This window comes from Canis aureus, chromosome 22 (assembly GCF_053574225.1).
Source record: "Canis aureus isolate CA01 chromosome 22, VMU_Caureus_v.1.0, whole genome shotgun sequence".
NCBI classification, from domain to species: Eukaryota; Metazoa; Chordata; class Mammalia; order Carnivora; family Canidae; genus Canis; species Canis aureus.
Window position 1 is genome coordinate 48487980 of NC_135632.1, and position 19497 is coordinate 48507476.

At 37.1% G+C, this 19497-nt stretch overlaps 1 protein-coding gene across 2 annotated transcripts in view; it reads right to left on the reverse strand.

Moving 5' to 3' along the window:
• Positions 1-857: 857 nt before the first annotated feature.
• Positions 858-19497, reverse strand: part of PDCD6IP (programmed cell death 6 interacting protein) — an 88571-nt gene continuing 69931 nt past the window's right edge. For both annotated transcript variants that reach the window (XM_077865916.1, XM_077865917.1), the window contains exons 13-18: positions 17809-18057; positions 17328-17462; positions 15634-15728; positions 7809-7932; positions 5727-5917; positions 858-4410 (exon numbers count right to left, since the gene is read on the reverse strand). In XM_077865916.1, the coding sequence (XP_077722042.1) occupies positions 4236-4410; positions 5727-5917; positions 7809-7932; positions 15634-15728; positions 17328-17462; positions 17809-18057 (969 nt within the window). In that variant the 3' untranslated portion in view covers positions 858-4235. The remainder of the gene's footprint in view (positions 4411-5726; positions 5918-7808; positions 7933-15633; positions 15729-17327; positions 17463-17808; positions 18058-19497) is intronic.

Genomic DNA, 19497 nt, shown 5'->3' on the forward strand with positions numbered 1-19497 from the left:
CAACCCATTGCCAGGCAGGGGCCCTGAGGCTTCCACTGGCCTCTCATCACAGACATCTTGGTGTCCAAGCCCCTGGAGTGATTTCCGTACTCTCCAACCCGGATGCCAGGTAAGTGAAAACAAAAGTAAGATTTAACTATGCCCATCTGATATATTTAAAATTTATATAAGGGGACACTGGGGGCCCAGCGGTTAAGCATCTACCTTAGGCCCAGGGCATGAGCCTGGGATCCTGGGATCGAGTCCCACATCAGGCTCCCTGCATGGAGCCTGTGTCTCTGTGTGTCTTTCATGAATAAATAAATAAAATCTTATAAATAAATTAATTAATTTTAGATAATAGGGATCCAGACTATTGATTCATTCCTGGGGCCGGCTTGTTCAACAAATTTGGAAGACATACAACATTGACACATTTTCTGATAAATTGTGCATTGTGAGCTACATAATAAAACAGTTGCATCTGACCTTAAAACATGGCAGTAGGAAGAAAATAAATGTTTTAAAAGATGAACACATTTCAAAAAACTTTAAAAATAAGAGATGAACACATTTCACCATCTCCCCTTTCCTAACCGAGTGAAAATATGCTACACATTTCCAAAAATCAACCCCCAAAATTACACTTAAAGCGATTCTTCATCTCAAATAACTAGGGCAAATCATAAGTAATGAAAAACATGGTCCATTCATAATAAAGTATGGGGCTGACCGCTGTAAGAAGACATTCAAACGCTGTCTCATGCATTTAGTCAAAGTGGATATTTTATTTCCCAAACCACCATTTGTCAAATAAACTGCAGAAACTATAAAGCTGAAGGATAAAACTTCAAATAAGAATTCATACTCCAAGCAAGTAAGAATCTTTCAATTTTTATTTCTAGGATACATTCATCTGGAACCTTTTTTGTTGCTTTACAATTTTCCCCCTAAGAGAAATGAATACAATAAAAATATAATCCAACTACCAGCAATGTTTGTAACCAGAAAAGAATCTAAAATCTCTGGTGTGATAATATAGGATTTTTTTTTAAAAAATATAAACTTCATACCAGAAATAAAGCCTGAATATTCTCTTTTTCTTTAAAAATATAATTTTTCCTTCTTAGCTCTTCCATGTAAATCTTATAATCAATCATTTAGTTCTACAGTCTATTTTTTAAACTAGTAATTGTAACACTATAGCAGTTTTTCCCTACTTTGTATCCTGTTCTGTAGTGTGTCATTAACTAATAATTGCAGAAGTGTTTACAAAGAGAGATGCCACTAGGTTGTAGCAAGATTCTTCAAGATATACTGATCATTAAAAGAAAAAAAAAATCCCCATTAGCAAACTGAAACCTACTTAACAAACTGCATTTTATTTATGAAATTAGAAAATGTGTATAAAGCACTTTTGCAAACTTTGTAAAGCTCTAACGGAAAACATTTTTAAAATCTGTTTTAACTACAAAGGCTGCTGACTGAGCTAGAATGTCAGGGACAGAAGGTTCTGTGAAGTCTTTTTGTTGTTGTTCTTAATTACTTACACTTGGGGAAGGAGAGATTATAAACTGCAAAGAAGCTAGGGGGATGGGTACAAGAATATCTCACAAAGATTGACTGGTTTGCAGTGATAGGTGGCTGTTTTTCTTAACCGAGAATAAAGACCAAAGGACATAGGAGTAGACCAATATTTTACACTAGACTGAGAAGTCAAGCCATTTGTCTCCAACTAGGAACCAGAAATAAGAGAAGTGAGGCTTTTCCCCACTTCTGACTAGCTCGATGCAGAGCTTCATTACCTACAGTCCATTTTAAAAACAGTATTCCAAACCCAAACATAAATGGTCTGGGAATGGTTTCTTTAGTTTAGGAAAATAATCAAAAAGCCATAGATAACAACATACCTGAACCAGAGTTGACAGCTTTCCTACCTCTAAATAAATAGCATTGTCCTTAACAACCTTTTAGGGTATTATGTGTGTTACAGAAGTCAAGCAAAGAGCAAATTCTGGTAACAAAAATAATCCCAGGGAGGGCTTCCTTGTTTGCTAGAATGCAAAACAGATGTTAAGAGAAACTTCTTTCCATGAGCTATCCTAGTGAAACTAGAAAGGCTATGAAGACAGCCCCAGCAATGATGGGCTTCAGAAATCTGGTCATCTGTACCCAGATGGGATCAAAATAAAGTATCCTCAATTATCTAAAGGATGAGTGAAGTGTCAAGAGGGACTGGGTCTGCGTTATTGCACTAAAAAAGCTTTGAGCGAGTCAGGCATGCTGGAAGAGGCTACCACTTGGGGCTTTGGAGCCTCCTTTCTAACAGTTTCGCAACAATCTTCTTCCATGGCTCTCTGGGAGCAGGCCTAGCTCAGCACAGGGAATGGGGCTAAGCACCTTATAACCTCTTTTGCCCCTCTGATGAGCTTACTCTTCTTACTGCCTTCTTTCCCCCAAGAGAATATTCAGGCCAATTTGTTTTTGTTTTTTCTGCATTAGTAAGAATAAACTAGCAATTTGGAATACCCTTAACTCTCATTGCGTATTTCATATTAGTATATGATACCTTGAATAATAATGTAGAACTTTAATGTCTTTTACATAAGAATCAAACAAGCCTATGCCATAGTTTGATGATTCTACATTAATAATATTTAGCTATGATATGTAAAAAACTACTTTTGCCAAGGTTTTAACTATTGGACTTTAAACCAATTTCAATATTCCATGGGAAAGGTCATTTATATTAGAGTAACATGCCATGTTTTCTACGTACAACAACAAAGTAAGTTTTTTTTTTAATGTACATATATTTTTTAACCAATACACTCCCTTTTACAGTCACACCTTCAGCCCAACATTTAAAATATAAACCCAAACTGTCAAGGAAAAAAGAACAGTGGACCAAATGACAGTATCATTTAAATGTAACAATAATGCAAGAAAAGGTGAGCATCAAGACTTAAAAAATAAACAGTCATTGGAAATCTGCTCATATGCCTGTGTTCAGACATGAACCTCAAACAAAACAGATCCCACTATTAGACAACTCATTCCTTTCTCATTTACTCACTCCATGATGCATGTCTCACTATTTTTACTGAGGTCTATACAGTGATTAATTATCCTAAAGAGCGGAGATTAATATTCAATATACAGCCTCGTCCAGAACTGGCATATGCTCCCAACAATTGTTTTTGTATGCTCCCTGAATTATAAAACAGTCTAATTTTTTAGGAGCATAAAAAAGAAAGGGCTTACATCTATTCATATACATTGTGCATTAAATGTTACTAAGTTAAGACAGTAAGGTGGAAAAAGGAATAGAAGGGTACAGTAAATTTTCTTTAAAACAATTCCATTACATTAGATAGTACTGTCAATGATACGTATTTATTTTAACCAGGTTATGAAAAAAAGGAAAGAATTATTTATCAGAATTTGTATCCATTTCTTGGAGAAACTAATGATAAAACTTTAAATATACATATTTATTTGTATATTTATTTGAAGAATCTTTGGTAGCAATTGTGTTTCTTCCACATTATAGGACTTTTCAAAATAAATGTCAAAATTTATTTACTAATCAGCATATGAAAGATAAATTATGGTACTATTCTTTTGGTTTTCCTATAAACCCATTAACTTGCACTAATCATGCACTTAAACACAGTTATCTGTTTAACTTATGTACATATAAAATGAGAGACTAATACCAGAAAGACAGTAATGAGAATCAATGACAAAACATAACAATGACAACTGTTCTTAAGTAATTTATTTTTAAATTATAAGATTTACAATGCTTTGATTATGCAAAATAGTATAATGGAAATTAAACCAAACTGATAAACCAAAAGAGAAAGAAAACTTACTTTTCTTGAATATCAGTACTTAAACCATCATTATAAGTATCTGATGTCCCAACCACGTCTTATGTAGACATAAGTATAATTCAAACGTTTCACTTGTGGGTTTAATTTCTCATTTTCAACTTTTATGAACAGAAATGTAATTTATTTCAAATTCTATTATACCTATTATAGTGTTTATACTGCAACAGCAGCATCTCTCAGTGTGCAATCAAATGTGGAACACAGTTTTTAGCTTTCAGCCACAGACAGAAATTATACACTGTGTTCGGTACAACAGAGTACATTATATTAACCAGAGCATAGAGTTTAGTACATTTATTGCAGGGTTGGTACTTCTTTCCATTTGAACTGAACCAGTTGAGCTTCTGAGATGACATATTACTGCTGTGGATAGTAAGACTGCTGTGGGGGCTGAGGGAAGGGGTATGAAGGCTGCTGGGGTCCTGGGTATGGAGCCTGTCCAGGGCTCTGGTGATACACTGGCGGATATGGCATATTATACTGGCCGTATGCGTAAGGATTATAGCCCATGGGCATGGGCATTTGGCAATACCTGATGGAAAGAAAACAAACAAAAAAATGGATTGGTAAATCAAATACTGGAAAATGAAACATAATAATTATTCTAAAACCAAGTTTTTTTTTTTGTTTTTTTTTTTAATTTTTTTTTTTAACTTTTATTTATTTATGATAGTCACAGAGAGAGAGAGAGAGGCAGAGACACAGGCAGAGGGAGAAGCAGGCTCCATGCACCGGGAGCCCGACGTGGGATTCGATCCCGGGTCTCCAGGATCGTGCCCCGGGCCAAAGGCAGGCGCCAAACCGCTGCGCCACCCAGGGATCCCCCAAGTTTTTTTTAAGAAAGTCATTTTCTCTTTTTCTCAGTCCAGCAGACAACAGTAGGAAGAAAAAACAACTATTTCAAGGTACTTATTAGAGAATAGTGTTCCTATCCTATTAATACTTGAGATGAAAGAATATTGAGTGTTTAATACTATCCCAAAAATAATAGTGTTGATGGAAATAAGACTATTCAACCGTTAACAAGGAATAAAAATGGGGATGCCTGGATGGCTCAGTGGTTGAGTGTCTTCCTTCAGCTCAGGACGTGATCCCAGGGTCCTGGAATCGAGTCCCTATTGGGCTCCCCTCCCTGCAGGGAGCTTGCTTCTCCCTCTGCCTATGTCTCTGCCCCTCTCTCATGAATAAGTAAATATCTTTCTTTAAAATTTCTTTAACAAGGAATAAAAATGAGAACCCTCTTTTTAATGTAGCAACTTAAAATTCCTAATTCACAAGATTCAATATTCACTCTTATGCACATAAATTCACTGTTAACAAAGTTTTAATATTAATATTTCAAAGAATGTACTTACAAAGCAAAGTTTGGAGCACATCTTAAGAGGTAGTCAAATGTCTGGATTTTTAAGATTAAAAAATTATCACAAAGAAAGCTTTTCTTTAAAGAAAGCACATGCCATAATTAGATATAGTCATGTTCAACAGTCTTTCAGAATGCCAATGTTTCAAGGTACAGGTACATAAACAAGGCCTTATCTGTCTTGCTATGCTAAGTCCAGAAAAGGTGCCAATCCACTTATCACCAAAATAAAGATGACCAAGGAAACATATACTGCATTCCATAAAGAAGAGATGTATTTAAGATAAGCCCAGCACATAACAATTAAAAACATAAACAAGAAATGGTCAAATTAGTGCCTATAACATTATTTTTATTTGTGTAAGCTGATAATGTAGCTTATTCATTCATGATACCTTCATTCAGAGAAGAGGTGACCCTGTTTTTAAAAGATTAACCGGTACTAGAAACATTAGTCAATTCATTCACATATGCAGTTTCAGCCTTACCCGGGATATCCTGGATAGGTAGGATATGGGGGTCCCTGGGCCTGTGGAGGGGGAGCTGCTGAGCCAGGAGCATGTGATGGAGCTGGTGGGGCTGTGCCCGTCCCCACCGGAGCCGGAGCAGTAGCAGGAGGAGTTCGATTTGCTGGAAGCACAGGAGGTGGAGGCCGGGCTGGGGGTTGGGGCTTAGCAGGCTATAAGAAAAAGTCAACACTGATGACAAAATGTTTCATGTTTCTGTCAAATTACAATTACTATCAGTTAAAATAAATAAGAGCATATGAGAAACTCCAGAATCCAACCAAATATATTTCTAATTTCCATTTTTAAATGTTGACTTATTACTCTAGAAATGTATCATAGCTGAGGAGTAATTCTCTAATTTGTGTATATTCCACAGCTACTGTTCTCTTCCTGATGCCTAATATTTAATCATTTACTGCTTATTACTGCTCCCATCAATGGTTAGACATTTGAGATGGGAGGAAGGAACAAATCAGGTACAGTTTATTACTATAATCTCCTCCTGGCCACAAAATTTTTTTTTTTTTTTTTTGGGCCACAAAATTTTTATACAAACATTTCAAACACCCAAAAACTTAAAAGAATAGTATAATAAACAAGCATAGATTTACCAATTAAATACAGTAATTATTAACATTTGGCCATGTTTACTTTTATAGCTATGGCCATATATTTATCAAACTACATATTTGCAGAACCATGTGAAAGTAAGCTGCAAACTTCATGACTAAAAACTGTAAAGCTAGGGATGCCTGGGTGGCTCAGCGGTTTGGCGTCTGCCTTTGGCTCAGAGACTGATCCCAGATTCCCAGGATCGAGTCCCACATCGGGCTCCCTGCACGGAGCCTGCTTCTCCTCCCTCTGCCTATGTCTCTGCCTCTCTCTGTCTCTCTCATGAATAAATAAAATCTTTAAAAAAAAAAAAAAAAAACAACTGTAAAGTTCTAAAGACTGTACCATACAAGTCCTAATATTCTCTTACATAATCACAATACCATTTCTCCCTAAGGAAATGAACAATTATTTCCTAATGTCATCGAGTATCCAATCCATATTCAAGTTTCCCTACTTGTCACCAAAAAAAGCTCTGAAATGAGTTTTTATGAACCAAGATCCAATAGAGGTTCATGTAGTGTGATTATTATGAATCTTTGCTCTCTTTTAAACCAGAATGCCCCACACCTATTTTTTTCTTTCCATGACATTCACTTTTAGAAAAGACAAAGTCAAATGTCTCACTTGTTTTATCACTATATTTGCTATAAACTGAAAGGTGGTTCTAAAGATTTGACTAGATTCAAGTTAAACCTTTTCTGGCACGAATTCATGAATGATGCTGAGTTATATTACAAAACATCAGAAGGTTGGTCACCTGATGAAAACGGGTAACTACCGGATCTTTCCAATGTAAAGCCTCCTGTTTTATCTTACAGCGAGCAAGCAAACTTTAAAAACTGTGGTTGCGGGATCCCTGGGTGGCGCAGCGGTTTGGCGCCTGCCTTTGGCCCAGGGCACGATCCTGGAGACCCGGGATCGAATCCCACGTCGGGCTCCCGGTGCATGGAGCCTGCTTCTCCCTCTGCCTGTGTGTCTCTGCCTCTCTCTCTCTCTCTGTGTGACTATCATAAATAAATTAAAAAAAATAAAAAATAAAAAAAACTGTGGTTGCTATTTTTTATATTCCCCAAATGAATGAGACCATGTAATGTTTGTCCTTCTCCGATTGACTTATTTCACTCAGCATAATACCCTCCAGTTCCATCCACGTCGAAGCAAATGGTGGGTATAAAAAATAGTGAAAGGGAATAAAGGGGAAAGGTGAAAAAATGAGAGGGAAATATCAGAAAGACAGAACATGAAAGACTCCTCTAACTCTGGGAAACGAACTAGGGGAGGTGGAAGGGGAGGTGGGCGGGGGGTGGGGGTGACTGGGTGACGGGCACTGAGGGGGGCACTTGACAGGATGAGCACTGGGTGTTATTCTGTATGTTGGCAAATTGAACACCAATAAAAAATAAATTTATGAAGAAAAAAAAAAAAAAAAACTGGTTGCTTACTAACCGGCATGGTTCTTGGCGCTGGTGTTGGAGGAGCTGGCGCATGTCCCCCTGCTGGAGAAGACTGGTATGCAGGTGTAGGAATTGAAGGAGCACTAGGTTCTCTGGCGATGCTTTGTTGCAAGTCCCTTATTAAAGACAAAAGTGTTAGGAATTAACAATTTTAAAAAACAACACATAAAATACCAGGTCTTTTAAAAACTTTTCTTCTCTTTACATATGAAACAGAAAATAGACTCAAAACAATGATGGTATTTTAAAATATACATTTCTGTTCTTGACTAGAACTAACTTAAATCTTTTTTCCTAGTATTCAATAAGATGAAGTTAGTTCTTTTTCTATTTCTGAAGGACTAGGAAAAAGGTAAACTTTTTCAGAGATCACAGTTATAGCTGGAGTAAGGAACACATCAAACTGGGAAAGCATTTTAAAAGACTTCCTACTCTCTAGTAAGAAGTCATCCTCTAGATGGGAAACTCCTAACATAACTAACTAGCCTATCTAAAAGTTATCAGAAAACCGCAACTGCTCACAGTCAGCTAGCTATATATAGCATATTGGTGTTTATAGAAAACAAAACACAACAGGTGAGAAAGCTAACCTATTCAAACCATTATGCAAATTTCTTGATGAAAATTTTCTGAAGATATTAAAGAAACGCAGCACTGAGATATTTTATGTTAAAAGATAGATCATGGGGTGCCTGGGTGGCTCAGTTAAGCGTCTGCCTTCAGCTCGGTCATGATCCCAAGTCCTGGGATCAAGACCCACATCAGGCTCCCTGCTCAGCAGGTAATCTGTTTCTTCCTCTCCCTCTGCCCCTCCCCCTGCTCTTGAGAGCTCTCTCTCAAATAAATAAATAAAATCTTTAAAAAGAAGATACCTCATAATCTATAACTAAGGTAAATGCATGATAAGATTGTTGAAAGGACTATTAAAATTTAGTATTAAAATTTAGAAAAATATTTTAAAGTCCCCTCTAATAATACATTGGAATCCATCCCAAAATCTCACTAACCAAAACCCTAAAGTAAAATGCACTCTATGGGGATGCCTGGGTGGCTCAGCGGTTAAGTGTCTGCCTTGAGCTCAGGGCGTGCTTGTGGGTTCCTGGGATCGAGTCCTACATCAGGCTCCCTGCGAGGAGTCTGCTTCTCCTTCTGTCTGTGTCTCTGACTCTCTTTGTGTGTCTCTCGTGAATAAATAAAATATTTTTTTAAAAATACACCCTATGAAACACATGGTATTGATCAACTTCTACCTGCACTGATTCATATAAACAGATAAGTAAATGTGGCAAGCCCTGTGTCTGCAACACCACCTGTTGCCGAAGTAACAATTAACTGCAACTCCCAGAGTCCCCCGGACCATGCTTTCACTCTCAAATTAGTCACTCTCTGTATAAAGAAAGCTAATACACATTTATCAAGAAACCAAAAATACTTCTTAACGTTTGAAGTTTATAATAAGTGCTTACAACATAAAGTTTTTAATCAATATTAAAATTCAAAAAGGTCACATGTTGAAATAATTTATGCATATATCTCATATACACTAAATATATTTAATCATATTGAAATTTTTTATAATTCATATAATTACAATTAGTTATTTAGGTATTTGAGTATATTAAAAATATATCTAACATATGTAATTATATCATAAAACCTTAACATAATATTTTTATCTTTGGTAAACTCCAGAGATGGTTGCAATAGACAACAAACTTACAGGACAAAAGAAAATTTCCTATATAACTCAAAGTTATTAAATCATAAGACTAGTATCATAAACAAAAATACATGAAATAAAATCCTACTAGTATTTCGATGCCAACAACCATCATTACTGACATTAGTTTTAAATCATTAGTGAAAAGAAGGTAAAGTTCAGAGTAAAATATTTATTCTTTTTGCATACTTACTATAAAGAAGACATATAAGTCATGAAGAAAATGAAAATTAAAACCACAATGAAATAACACTACACACCCACCAGAACAGCTAATGGCAAAAATATAGAGCAACCAACTCTCATACACTACTAGTAGAAATATAAATTAGTACAATCACTTTGGAAAACCAGTAGTTTCAACTGAAGTTCAATATGCATATATACCGTCTCACCTAGCAATCTCACTCTTACAGCACCAGGCCGTGAGGAAGAACCAGGCTTGGGGTGCTCAGGCCATGCCCCTCGTACTAGTTCCTCCTCAGATGATTCAAAGAGATCACCCTTGGTCAAGACTACACTGGGACGACCAGCTGCCCCCCCCGTTTTGGCAAGCCAGATGGGCTAAGGGGCCGGGGACTAGGTTCCCCTGAACCAGGCCCACCCCGTACCTGGGCCAATCTATGTCTTACAGCAGCCAAAAAGCCCCAGCTGGTATCTCTGAGGCAGAGGAAGTAGCCTTGCAGCCATTACTGACACCCAAAGATGAAGTACAGCTCAAGACCGCCTACAGCAAATCAAATGGGCAGCCCAAGAGTATAGGCTCAGCTTCCCCTGGCCCAGGCCAGCAACCTCTCAGCAGCCCCACAAGGGGCGGAGTCAAGAGGTGTCAGGGGTGGGTGGTACCACCTATGAGATTTCTGTGTGAGCCTTGGGCACCTCCCTTCCCCCCACGCCTCTGCGCCTACACCAAAGGGCCCCAGGTGGCCACCTTCCTTTCCTCAAGGGGCTCCCTTCCCCTGCATGGACATTTTTTTAAACCACCGATTCCAAGAGGATGAGGAGCGTTTCATAAAATGCAGCGGGGTTGGGGAGTCAGAGAGTTGGGGCCCTGAGACTGGGGTAGCAACCTTTTAAGACCTTCCCCCTCCTCAACCTCTGGACCAGACTCAGTGGACATTTGTGCAATTGCTCGCCCTGGAGGGAACCAGATCATTTTTAAACCAGAAATAATTTTTTTTATTATTGTTATGGATTCTATTTTTTTCCTCTCTGCGTTACCAGGTGTGTGTGTACATATATATATATTATAAATATCAAAGAAATTCTATATCTATCCTGGGATGGGAAAATGAGGGAGGGATATGTAGAAGCAGGGGTATCTTACTCTTCCCATTCCGCAGACCAGCAGGAAAGCAGCAGGGACATCCATCAAAGTCTTCTTTTTCCCAGTGGTTCCCTCTCTTTTGTCCCAGTTAACAACTGAGGAAAGTGTACCCCCTGGTGTGGGTGCGTAGTGATCAGGAAAGAAAGCTCCAGAGAGGCGAGTCTGGGGTCTTGGTCAGAGGAGGGAAGGACTTGGAAAGGAGAGTTAGTTTTCTAGGTTCATTGGCACTTAGCTTCCCCAGGAAAGGGGTCACAGCCCCATGACTTCGGTGGTGGTGGGGAGATTCATAACACTCTGAAAATGACTTTTAACCAAGAAAAATACACTAGTGAGGGATTAATGCACCAATGAGGTATTCATGGTAAAAAAGAAATTGAAAATAAGTTACCAAGATGTGCAAGACAAAAAAGAAAAAAAGGAGAGAAAGATTGAGTTAATGTTTAAACATTACCTGTGAGGAGTGTGACCAAAGATCTCATACTGAGGATGTGTTCAAAGATTTTATGATGACCAAAAATGTGAGAATTAGGAAACTTTGGTCCTTTTGAAGGCTTGTAAAATGTACTTGTTAGTCTCCTGCTTTAGCTACATTTTACCCCCATTCTGCAAACCTCTTGAAAGTTCCAGAATAATAATTTTCTAGAGGGAAGTGGCTGGTGTGTAAACGGCAAGTTGGGTTTGCTGTAATGGCATATGAACCATCCCTCTGGTGTCTTGTCTTACTGTAAAGAGACATTTATTGCTTCCTTTCTCGTAACCACGTCTTCTCTCCTTGATCTTTTCTCATGATACGTGTACATTCTTTTATTCATTGAGCTACCAAATAAAAGTTGAATTATGAAAAAAAAAAAAATCTCACCTAACAGCACCACATGTATCTGCTCAGGATCTAGAACTAGTCCATGTGGCTATTAAACACATGAAATATGGCCAGTGTGAACTGAGACATACTGTAAGGGGAAATTACACACCAAATTTCCAAGACTTAGTCTGAAAAAAGGTAAAATATCTCATATATAATTTTTATAATTATATGCTTAAATTATAATATTTTGGGTATTACCAGCCTAAACAAAATATATTTTTGAAATTAACTTTACCTATTTGGCTTTTAAAATGTGGCTACTGGAAATTTTAAATGGCGTATGTTGCTGCATAGTACTTTCACTACACAGATGAAGCTTTATTTCATCAGCCCTGGACATTTGGTTTGTTTCTCTTCTTTTACCAGCAAAACTGAAGATTTATGTTTTAGAACATTCATGCTCACACTAGTCATAATATAGTGGCCAAAACTACGTACTACTCCAATAACAACAGTAGAATATATATGTAGCTCATGGCATATTCACACAATGAAATATGCCCAAATATGAAAATTAAAGATAAAAAAAAGAGAACTAAAGATATACAACTACACACAACTGTATGGATGAGTCTCACGAACACAATGCTGACTGTAGACTAGTTACAAAAGAGTACATGTGATTCCACTAATATACAGTGCAGAATAGGAGAAACTCATCTACATTCTCAGAGTAAGAACAATGGTTGCCCTGGGGAAAGTAGGTAATGACTGCATGGATGATGCTCCTGTGGTGCTGAGAATGTTCTGTGAATTGATCATTGCTGTATTCAGTTTGTGAAAGTTCAGTAAGATGTACGCTTATGTATACTTTTGTTGTGTTTTTATTTAATACTCAATAAACATGCTTTAAGGAACTTAGGCCCTCAGTATTAAGAGTGATTTTAACAAAATAAACCCTCAGATTTTTAAAAGCTAATGTTATGTCTATTCAGCCTACTTTCCCATCCTTCATTTACCTTTTCATCACCAAGCTAAAACCACTTGACAAGTAGATGACTATCTCAGAACTGATTTTGTTCATAGTATAAATATAGAAATACACATGCAAATAGTAACAACCTAATTTTCAAGCTAGAGATATGAATTATGAAATATTTGAAAATGAAAATATCCCCAAATTTCTTCCTAAGCCATGAACTCCTATTACACTACACAATTCTAAAAACAGGTATGTTAGCCTATAATACACTGAAGATTTAAGTGGAGAAACTAACAGTACATACAACTAGAAAGTATATTATCATGGACAACAAAATGATTCCAACGAGGGGTTGGCAAAACTTTTTGTGTAGAGAGCCAGACAGCAAGTATTTTCGGCTTCACAGAATATAAGGACTCTGTCACACACACAAGAATGCTGCTGTTAGTGCAAAGCTAGCCATAGAAAATACGTAAAACATGAAGAACATGGATGTGTTCCGGTAAAACTTTACAAAAATAAGCAGAGGGCTTGACTTGACCTGGACAGTGTAGTTTGCCAACCTCTAATCTAAACTAAGAAATCTTTTTTGGCTCTCACTTGGTCCTGAGCTACAGAATTTAACGGTCCTATACAGTCATCTCAATGGCAGCTGCTTATCTGGATGAAGGAAAGGAAAGGGGGCAAAAGGTCTTGCTCCAAGCCCCTCACCCTGCTTGCATCTGAGCCAGATCCATCTTTGTTTTACAAACCAGACTTCTCTTTAAGATGAAGCTTGAGCAAAAGGTCCTATAGCTTTTTTTTTTTTTTTTTTTAAGATGGGCAGCAGGGAATGTATCTGAAAATTCGACTGTAGAGTCAGAAAAATAAAAATCAGACTTGGATGAGGCTATAAAAACAGATGAAGTCCCATTAATTCTTTAATTTCACATAACTTTCTGAAAAGGTAATGTGTTCACTTGCTTCAAAAACTAAAAAGTGAGTGAAAGACTCTTATCTGCAAGTTCCCACTCCACCACTCACACCCCCAGATCCACACTATTCTTCCTTATGAAACTGACCAGAGCTTCCTGACATAAAAATAAGCCAATTCAAATGTATATTTTAGTTTCTCCCTTTTTACACAAAAAAAGCATACTTTATACTGTTCTGTACCTTTCTTCTTTACCATAACTATAACAAGAGTAATCATAACAAGACTAAATTTGGAGGGGTTTTTTTAAACCTCAGAAATCATTTAAAAAGCACTTTGAGGGGATCCCTGGGTGGCGCAGCGGTTTGGCACCTGCCTTTGGCCCAGGGCGCGATCCTGGAGACCCGGGATCGAATCCCACGTCGGGCTCCCAGTGCATGGAGCCTGCTTCTCCCTCTGCCTATGTCTCTGCCTCTCTCTCTCTCTCTCTCTCTCTCTCTGTGTGTGTGACTATCATAAATAAAAAAAATTTAAAAAAAATAAAAATAAAAATAAATAAAAAATGAAAAGCACTTTATTTGCTTTTTAAAGGTTTAGTAGAAAAACTGTAAAAACAACACTGCTCTTTCTTAGGAGGTGGAGAGAGGTAGCTCTTTGATAATTTCTCCAACAACTTCTATGAAGAACAGTTTAAATGTGAACAGAGGTGAATAACGGTTGGGTTAGCTGCGGGGCTCAAGAAAGACTTGTGAATAGAAGAGTCTTGAGTTCTTCCCTTTCATGACTAATGAGCATATGGTTCTGTATACACGTGCAGGACAGTCTGACTGGATATAAAATCCTTGGCTCTTACTTGCTTCCCTTGAGCTCCAATAGCGATCACTCCTCTCTCCTCTAGCATGCAGTGCTATGAACCTAAACTTTTCACCTTTTCATAAATGGACTTCATCTTTTTGCCCAATTGCCTAAAAGGATTCTGCCATTATCTTTTAAGGCTAATAATACGCCTTCGTGTTGACAGTTCTTATTCATTTTTCCTGACCATAAAATATATCTTTTCAACAAGCCTTTGCTTATTTTAGGAAAATATTCTTGAGTAATACTGTTAAATATTTCTTCTGTTCATGGTTTTGGTTTCTCTTCTTTCAGGGGAATTCAATTTTGCATATATTTGAATCTTCCTTGTCCATCATCTCGCTAATCTTTTTTAAATTTTTTTTTTTTTTTTGCTTTGGCTTTATTTTCTTTGATTTCCTCTTTTCTAATCTTTGTGTTCCTGTATCTTCTTCACTGTCTATTCTCCTTTTTGCTCCTTCCCATTTCATCTTGTATTAGTGATGGTTTTGTTCTTCTCTCTTCTACTTGTTTCCTGAAACCTGACACTTCACATTTTATCATGTCCTATCTCCTCACCATCTTTTTGGCTCTGGCATTTCTGTGTATCATATTCCTGAGGGTGGTTGCTTCCTAAACCTTTTTATTTTAATTCATGATGAAATATCCATTCAGAATTTTCATCTGTTCTGTGATGTTATTCTGGTGAATATTCTTCATTCTATTAGGTTTTATTAAAATTTGGTTCATTTTTTTCACCATTTTTAAGAATACTGTATCTCTGTACCAATGCTGTGTCAACTCTACTGGTCACTCAGCATGGAATGAGCCCTATCTGGTCCAGCTTTCTCAGCAGGCTCCTTCAGAAGGGCAATAAGCTGATGTTTTCTAAGCTATTCACCGTGTCTACTCAATATTCCGTACCTTCAGTTTTATATGTAAGGAACCTATTTGCTATTTCAAAGTAAACTACTTATGTTTATTGCTATTTCTGAGATCTGATATCCTGAACTGACATGTTATCATTTCTGTAACATCAGTGTGCTTCCGACACCTAAAGTTTCTACTCCTTTTTGTTTATTCTCAGATCATGCAGCTTGCTTATTGCTTTGGAAATGTCCAGGAGGAAAGGAAGGAAATTCCTACCTCATACTGCCAAGTTCATCACCCAACGTCTCCACGAACAACTTTTCAAAAGAAAAGTACTCTACAATTTGATACACAAAATAAACTTACTTTAAGAGTTCATCTCTTTCTGTCTTCCGTGCAAACACTATATCACTGCATTTGTTCTGGAATCTGACCAAGATTTCAGTCAGCTCATTGTAAAACTGTAAGCAAAGAAGAAATACAAGTAATAAACCAGAACAATTTTTTAATCTAAAGAGGAACACAATCTAAAGCTCATTTGTTAATCACGACTAAAGCTAAGGAACTAAAATCCTCTTTAGGAGACAGTCATTACTATGGAGGTTCAACTTTATATTAAATATGATCTAATATTCCTAAAAAAATAAAAATAAATCATTTCTAGAGAACACTTGTCATCAAAAATTAAGTGGAACAAATTGTAAGTTTCATGATCATGAGTATGCTCTCAATCGCTAAAGAAAAGTCAACTACTTAATAAGGACATGAAATCTATTAAGTGAAAGGATTAGATTTGCACGTTCACTTCAGAAATACAAGCATCACTTCAGAAACCCTCAGAAGTACTTCCAAAGGCTCTCTGAAGAGTTTTCTCAGCTTATCTATTTCAACAAAGCGTTTTAAATCAAATTAAAATGGTGTCTTAGGGATGCCTGGGTGGCTCAGTGGTTGGGCTTCTGCCTTTGGCTCAGGGCATGGTCCCAGGGTCCCAGGATCGAGTCCCACACTGGGCTCCCTGCATGGAGCGTGCTTCTCCCTCTGCCTGTGTTTCTGCCTCTCTCTCTGTCTCTCATGAGTAAATAAATAAAATCTCAATAAAATAATAAATTAATAAAATAAAATAAGTGTCTTATTCTTCTATTTCCAAGGCTTTGTAGTATTTCTACCCGCTCTTCAGAGCTTTTACGTTATATCTACTGTATTTGTATCAAGATGACTTTATTCAATAATCATTATAGAGTTGAAACACAAGGTATCATGTATCTGAAAAACTTAAAAATCACTTGTTCCCTCAAAAGCAAAGTCAATGGTAAAAACAAATATAATCATTCCCCCAAGCTATTAAGGAAAGGCAAAAAATAATTAACAATTTAGTAAGCACCCTGAGACTCAGGCAGATCACAAGTCTACCATTATCCATTAGCACCATCAGCACAGAGTATAAAGGCTATATACCCTCTCCTCTCTTCCCCATCACAGATCAGCTTTGACTACTCCCGTTCCCTCATAATCCACTCAAATTACTCAATTTCTATGGTGCCTGGGTGGTTCAGTCGATTAAGCATCTGACTCTTGATTTCAGCTCAGGTCATGATGTCAGGGCTGTCAGATGCCCCATGTTGGGCTCTATGCTCAGCACAGAGTCTGCTTGTCCTTCTTCCTGCCCCTCCCATAAGCCCCTCCCCACTGCTTCACTTGAGCAAGCTCTCTTCCCTCTCAAATAAATAAAATCTTTTTAAAAAAATTTTTTATTAGTCAACTTTCTTTCTTTTCTTTCCCCCCAAAAAGTGTCACTAGCTTCTGACATCTCTATACGAGTTTTCTTTACCTGAAATTCCTATACCCTCTTTCTGCCTGGTAAAATATACAATTCATTCTTCAAACAGCCCCATGAAATATCACCACCTTCATAGGCTTTCTCTCACTTATAACAAGCCTCTCAGAAGCAAAAGTCATTAAAACTAGAAAGTTCAAGAATAATGTCCAACTAGAAACATTAACTTCTCAAACCGTATTTTCCCAGCTGTACTGCTTAACTATTTTTTTTTTGTACTTCATACCTTTGTGCCCTCCTTCAAATTAGCTACAAGTTCAACAAAGTTGTCGTATGCGGTAGCTAAATTCTTCAAAACTTCTTCTCTTAAGTTAGCTTCATTATTAGATTGCTTCATTTTTGAAAATTCTTGGTGTGAGACCTTGTTAAAAGAAAGATCTTTGTATTTACATTTATTTACCAAATTAATAGAGTTCACAATATTTTTCATACTTTTCTAACTATATACAAAAATCATATATGGTTACATGCTGAAATTAGTTGAAATTTACAGAATATAATATTCTTTAGTGGTAACAGAGTACTTTAAACCTTTTCTGAAAGTAAAAATACCACAAATTCAGCAGGTAACAAAACATAACTAATAATGATTAGATTTCTATTAATATGTAGCACTTACAAAAAACAAACTCCTAAACAGGTATTTAGTCCAGGTTTATCCTTCCTGTGATTTAAACATAAATCTTACTAAAGCATATAAATTTTACCTGAACATTTTTAAGAAGTTCTTCCTGTTTCTTTAGAGATTCTTGGACTTTAGTTGTAAGACCTCCATAGATTCGATCCAGTTCAGTGACAGAAAGAGCTTCCTCATTTATGACACCATCTTGAGCCAAAGCAGTCAAAAATTTGCTTGTCATGTCAAAATTCACTGATTTCAGGTCATTCTCCAGCCCTTCTCTTTCCTTCTTTACTTCATCGAGATTTGTCAATAAGGATTTTAAGACATTTACAACCTAAACAGTTAAAATAAAATACAAAAATCCCTTCATTCAATTGCCCAAAAAAACCCAGAAGCCAATTTCCAGAAGCGAATTATATACAAAGGTTCACTTAGGGTCAGATGATTTCTCAGAGAGCCAAGCATCAATTGTACATCAGGTTTACTTAGATACAGTCATTATACCTTTAGTGAACTCAGCTTGGAACAGCAGGCAGCAATTATGATAACAGTAGCAAGCACAATGATTTACTATGTGCCAGGGACTATCCTAAACACTTCACAAATATAATTTAATATAATCCTTCCAATATCCCATCAGGTATGTATTTATTACTTCTACTCCACAGATGCAGAAACTGGGTCTCAGAAAAGTTAAGTTATGCCTAAGGTTACACCGCTACTAAAGGAGCAGAAGCAAAATCTGAGATCTAAGTCAGCCTAACTCCAAAAATCAATCTCTTAACCACTCTATACTATATACCATGTCCCTGTCATGGCTTCAAGGTAGAAGAACATATATTTTTGTGAACTAAGGAGATACCTTATTTTTCCCAACTAAAGAGACACATGGAGAGACTGAAGGAGAGAGATACAGAGACAGACATGTGGATAGAAACAGAGATGCAGTTATATATGGAGCGAGCATCTTAGAGAAAAAGAGCCAGAGATACAGATAAAAAGCTATAAGGTATGTGTTTATTTTATACACTGGGAGAGGAAGAGAGAAAAGAGCTCTTGTACATCTCTTCATCTCTTCTTGTACATCTCTTGTACAAAACTCATTAAGAGTTATGCATCTGATTCAGCCCAGTCTCTAACACCCACATGATTCATAAACAACCCTGTAGAGTAACAGTGTTACAGTGCCCAAGTGCCCTCCAATGCCACTCACAAGCTGCCCCCTTTCACACTCACGTCTCTGCACTTTTGCTAGGACCACCAGGGAGAACAGCAACTCCAATCTCTGTACTGTGCTTTCCCCTGATGATGCTCGAGAAGGTAAGCTGATGGGAAACACAAAGGAAGAAGGGGACACCCATGAACTCCATCTACATCTATCTTCTTACTGTGGCATTTCCAAATCCAATGGATATCCCCATCTACTGCCTGTTTTTAAGCATTTCTGTCCTTTGGAAAGTCTTCCTTTGAGAAAACTAAAGACCTGAGGAAAAATCTAAAATTTCTTCCAAATTTTGGCCTGTTTACCACCCATATCTGCTAAGTGTCCTATCTTAAATTCACCACCTTTTAACATCCAGTGTAGTGGAAAGAACTGTGACTCCTACAGGTCCAGAAGCCTCAAGCCCCAGACCCTCTCAACAGAAGGAAGAAGAGAAAAAAATCACACCTAGATGGAGATGGCAAGTCGGCTTCAGGGATCTAGTGGAATCTGATGTTCAACAATGTACATCAAAATCTTGTTTCCAAATGACTTCCAAGATAGATCATTAAA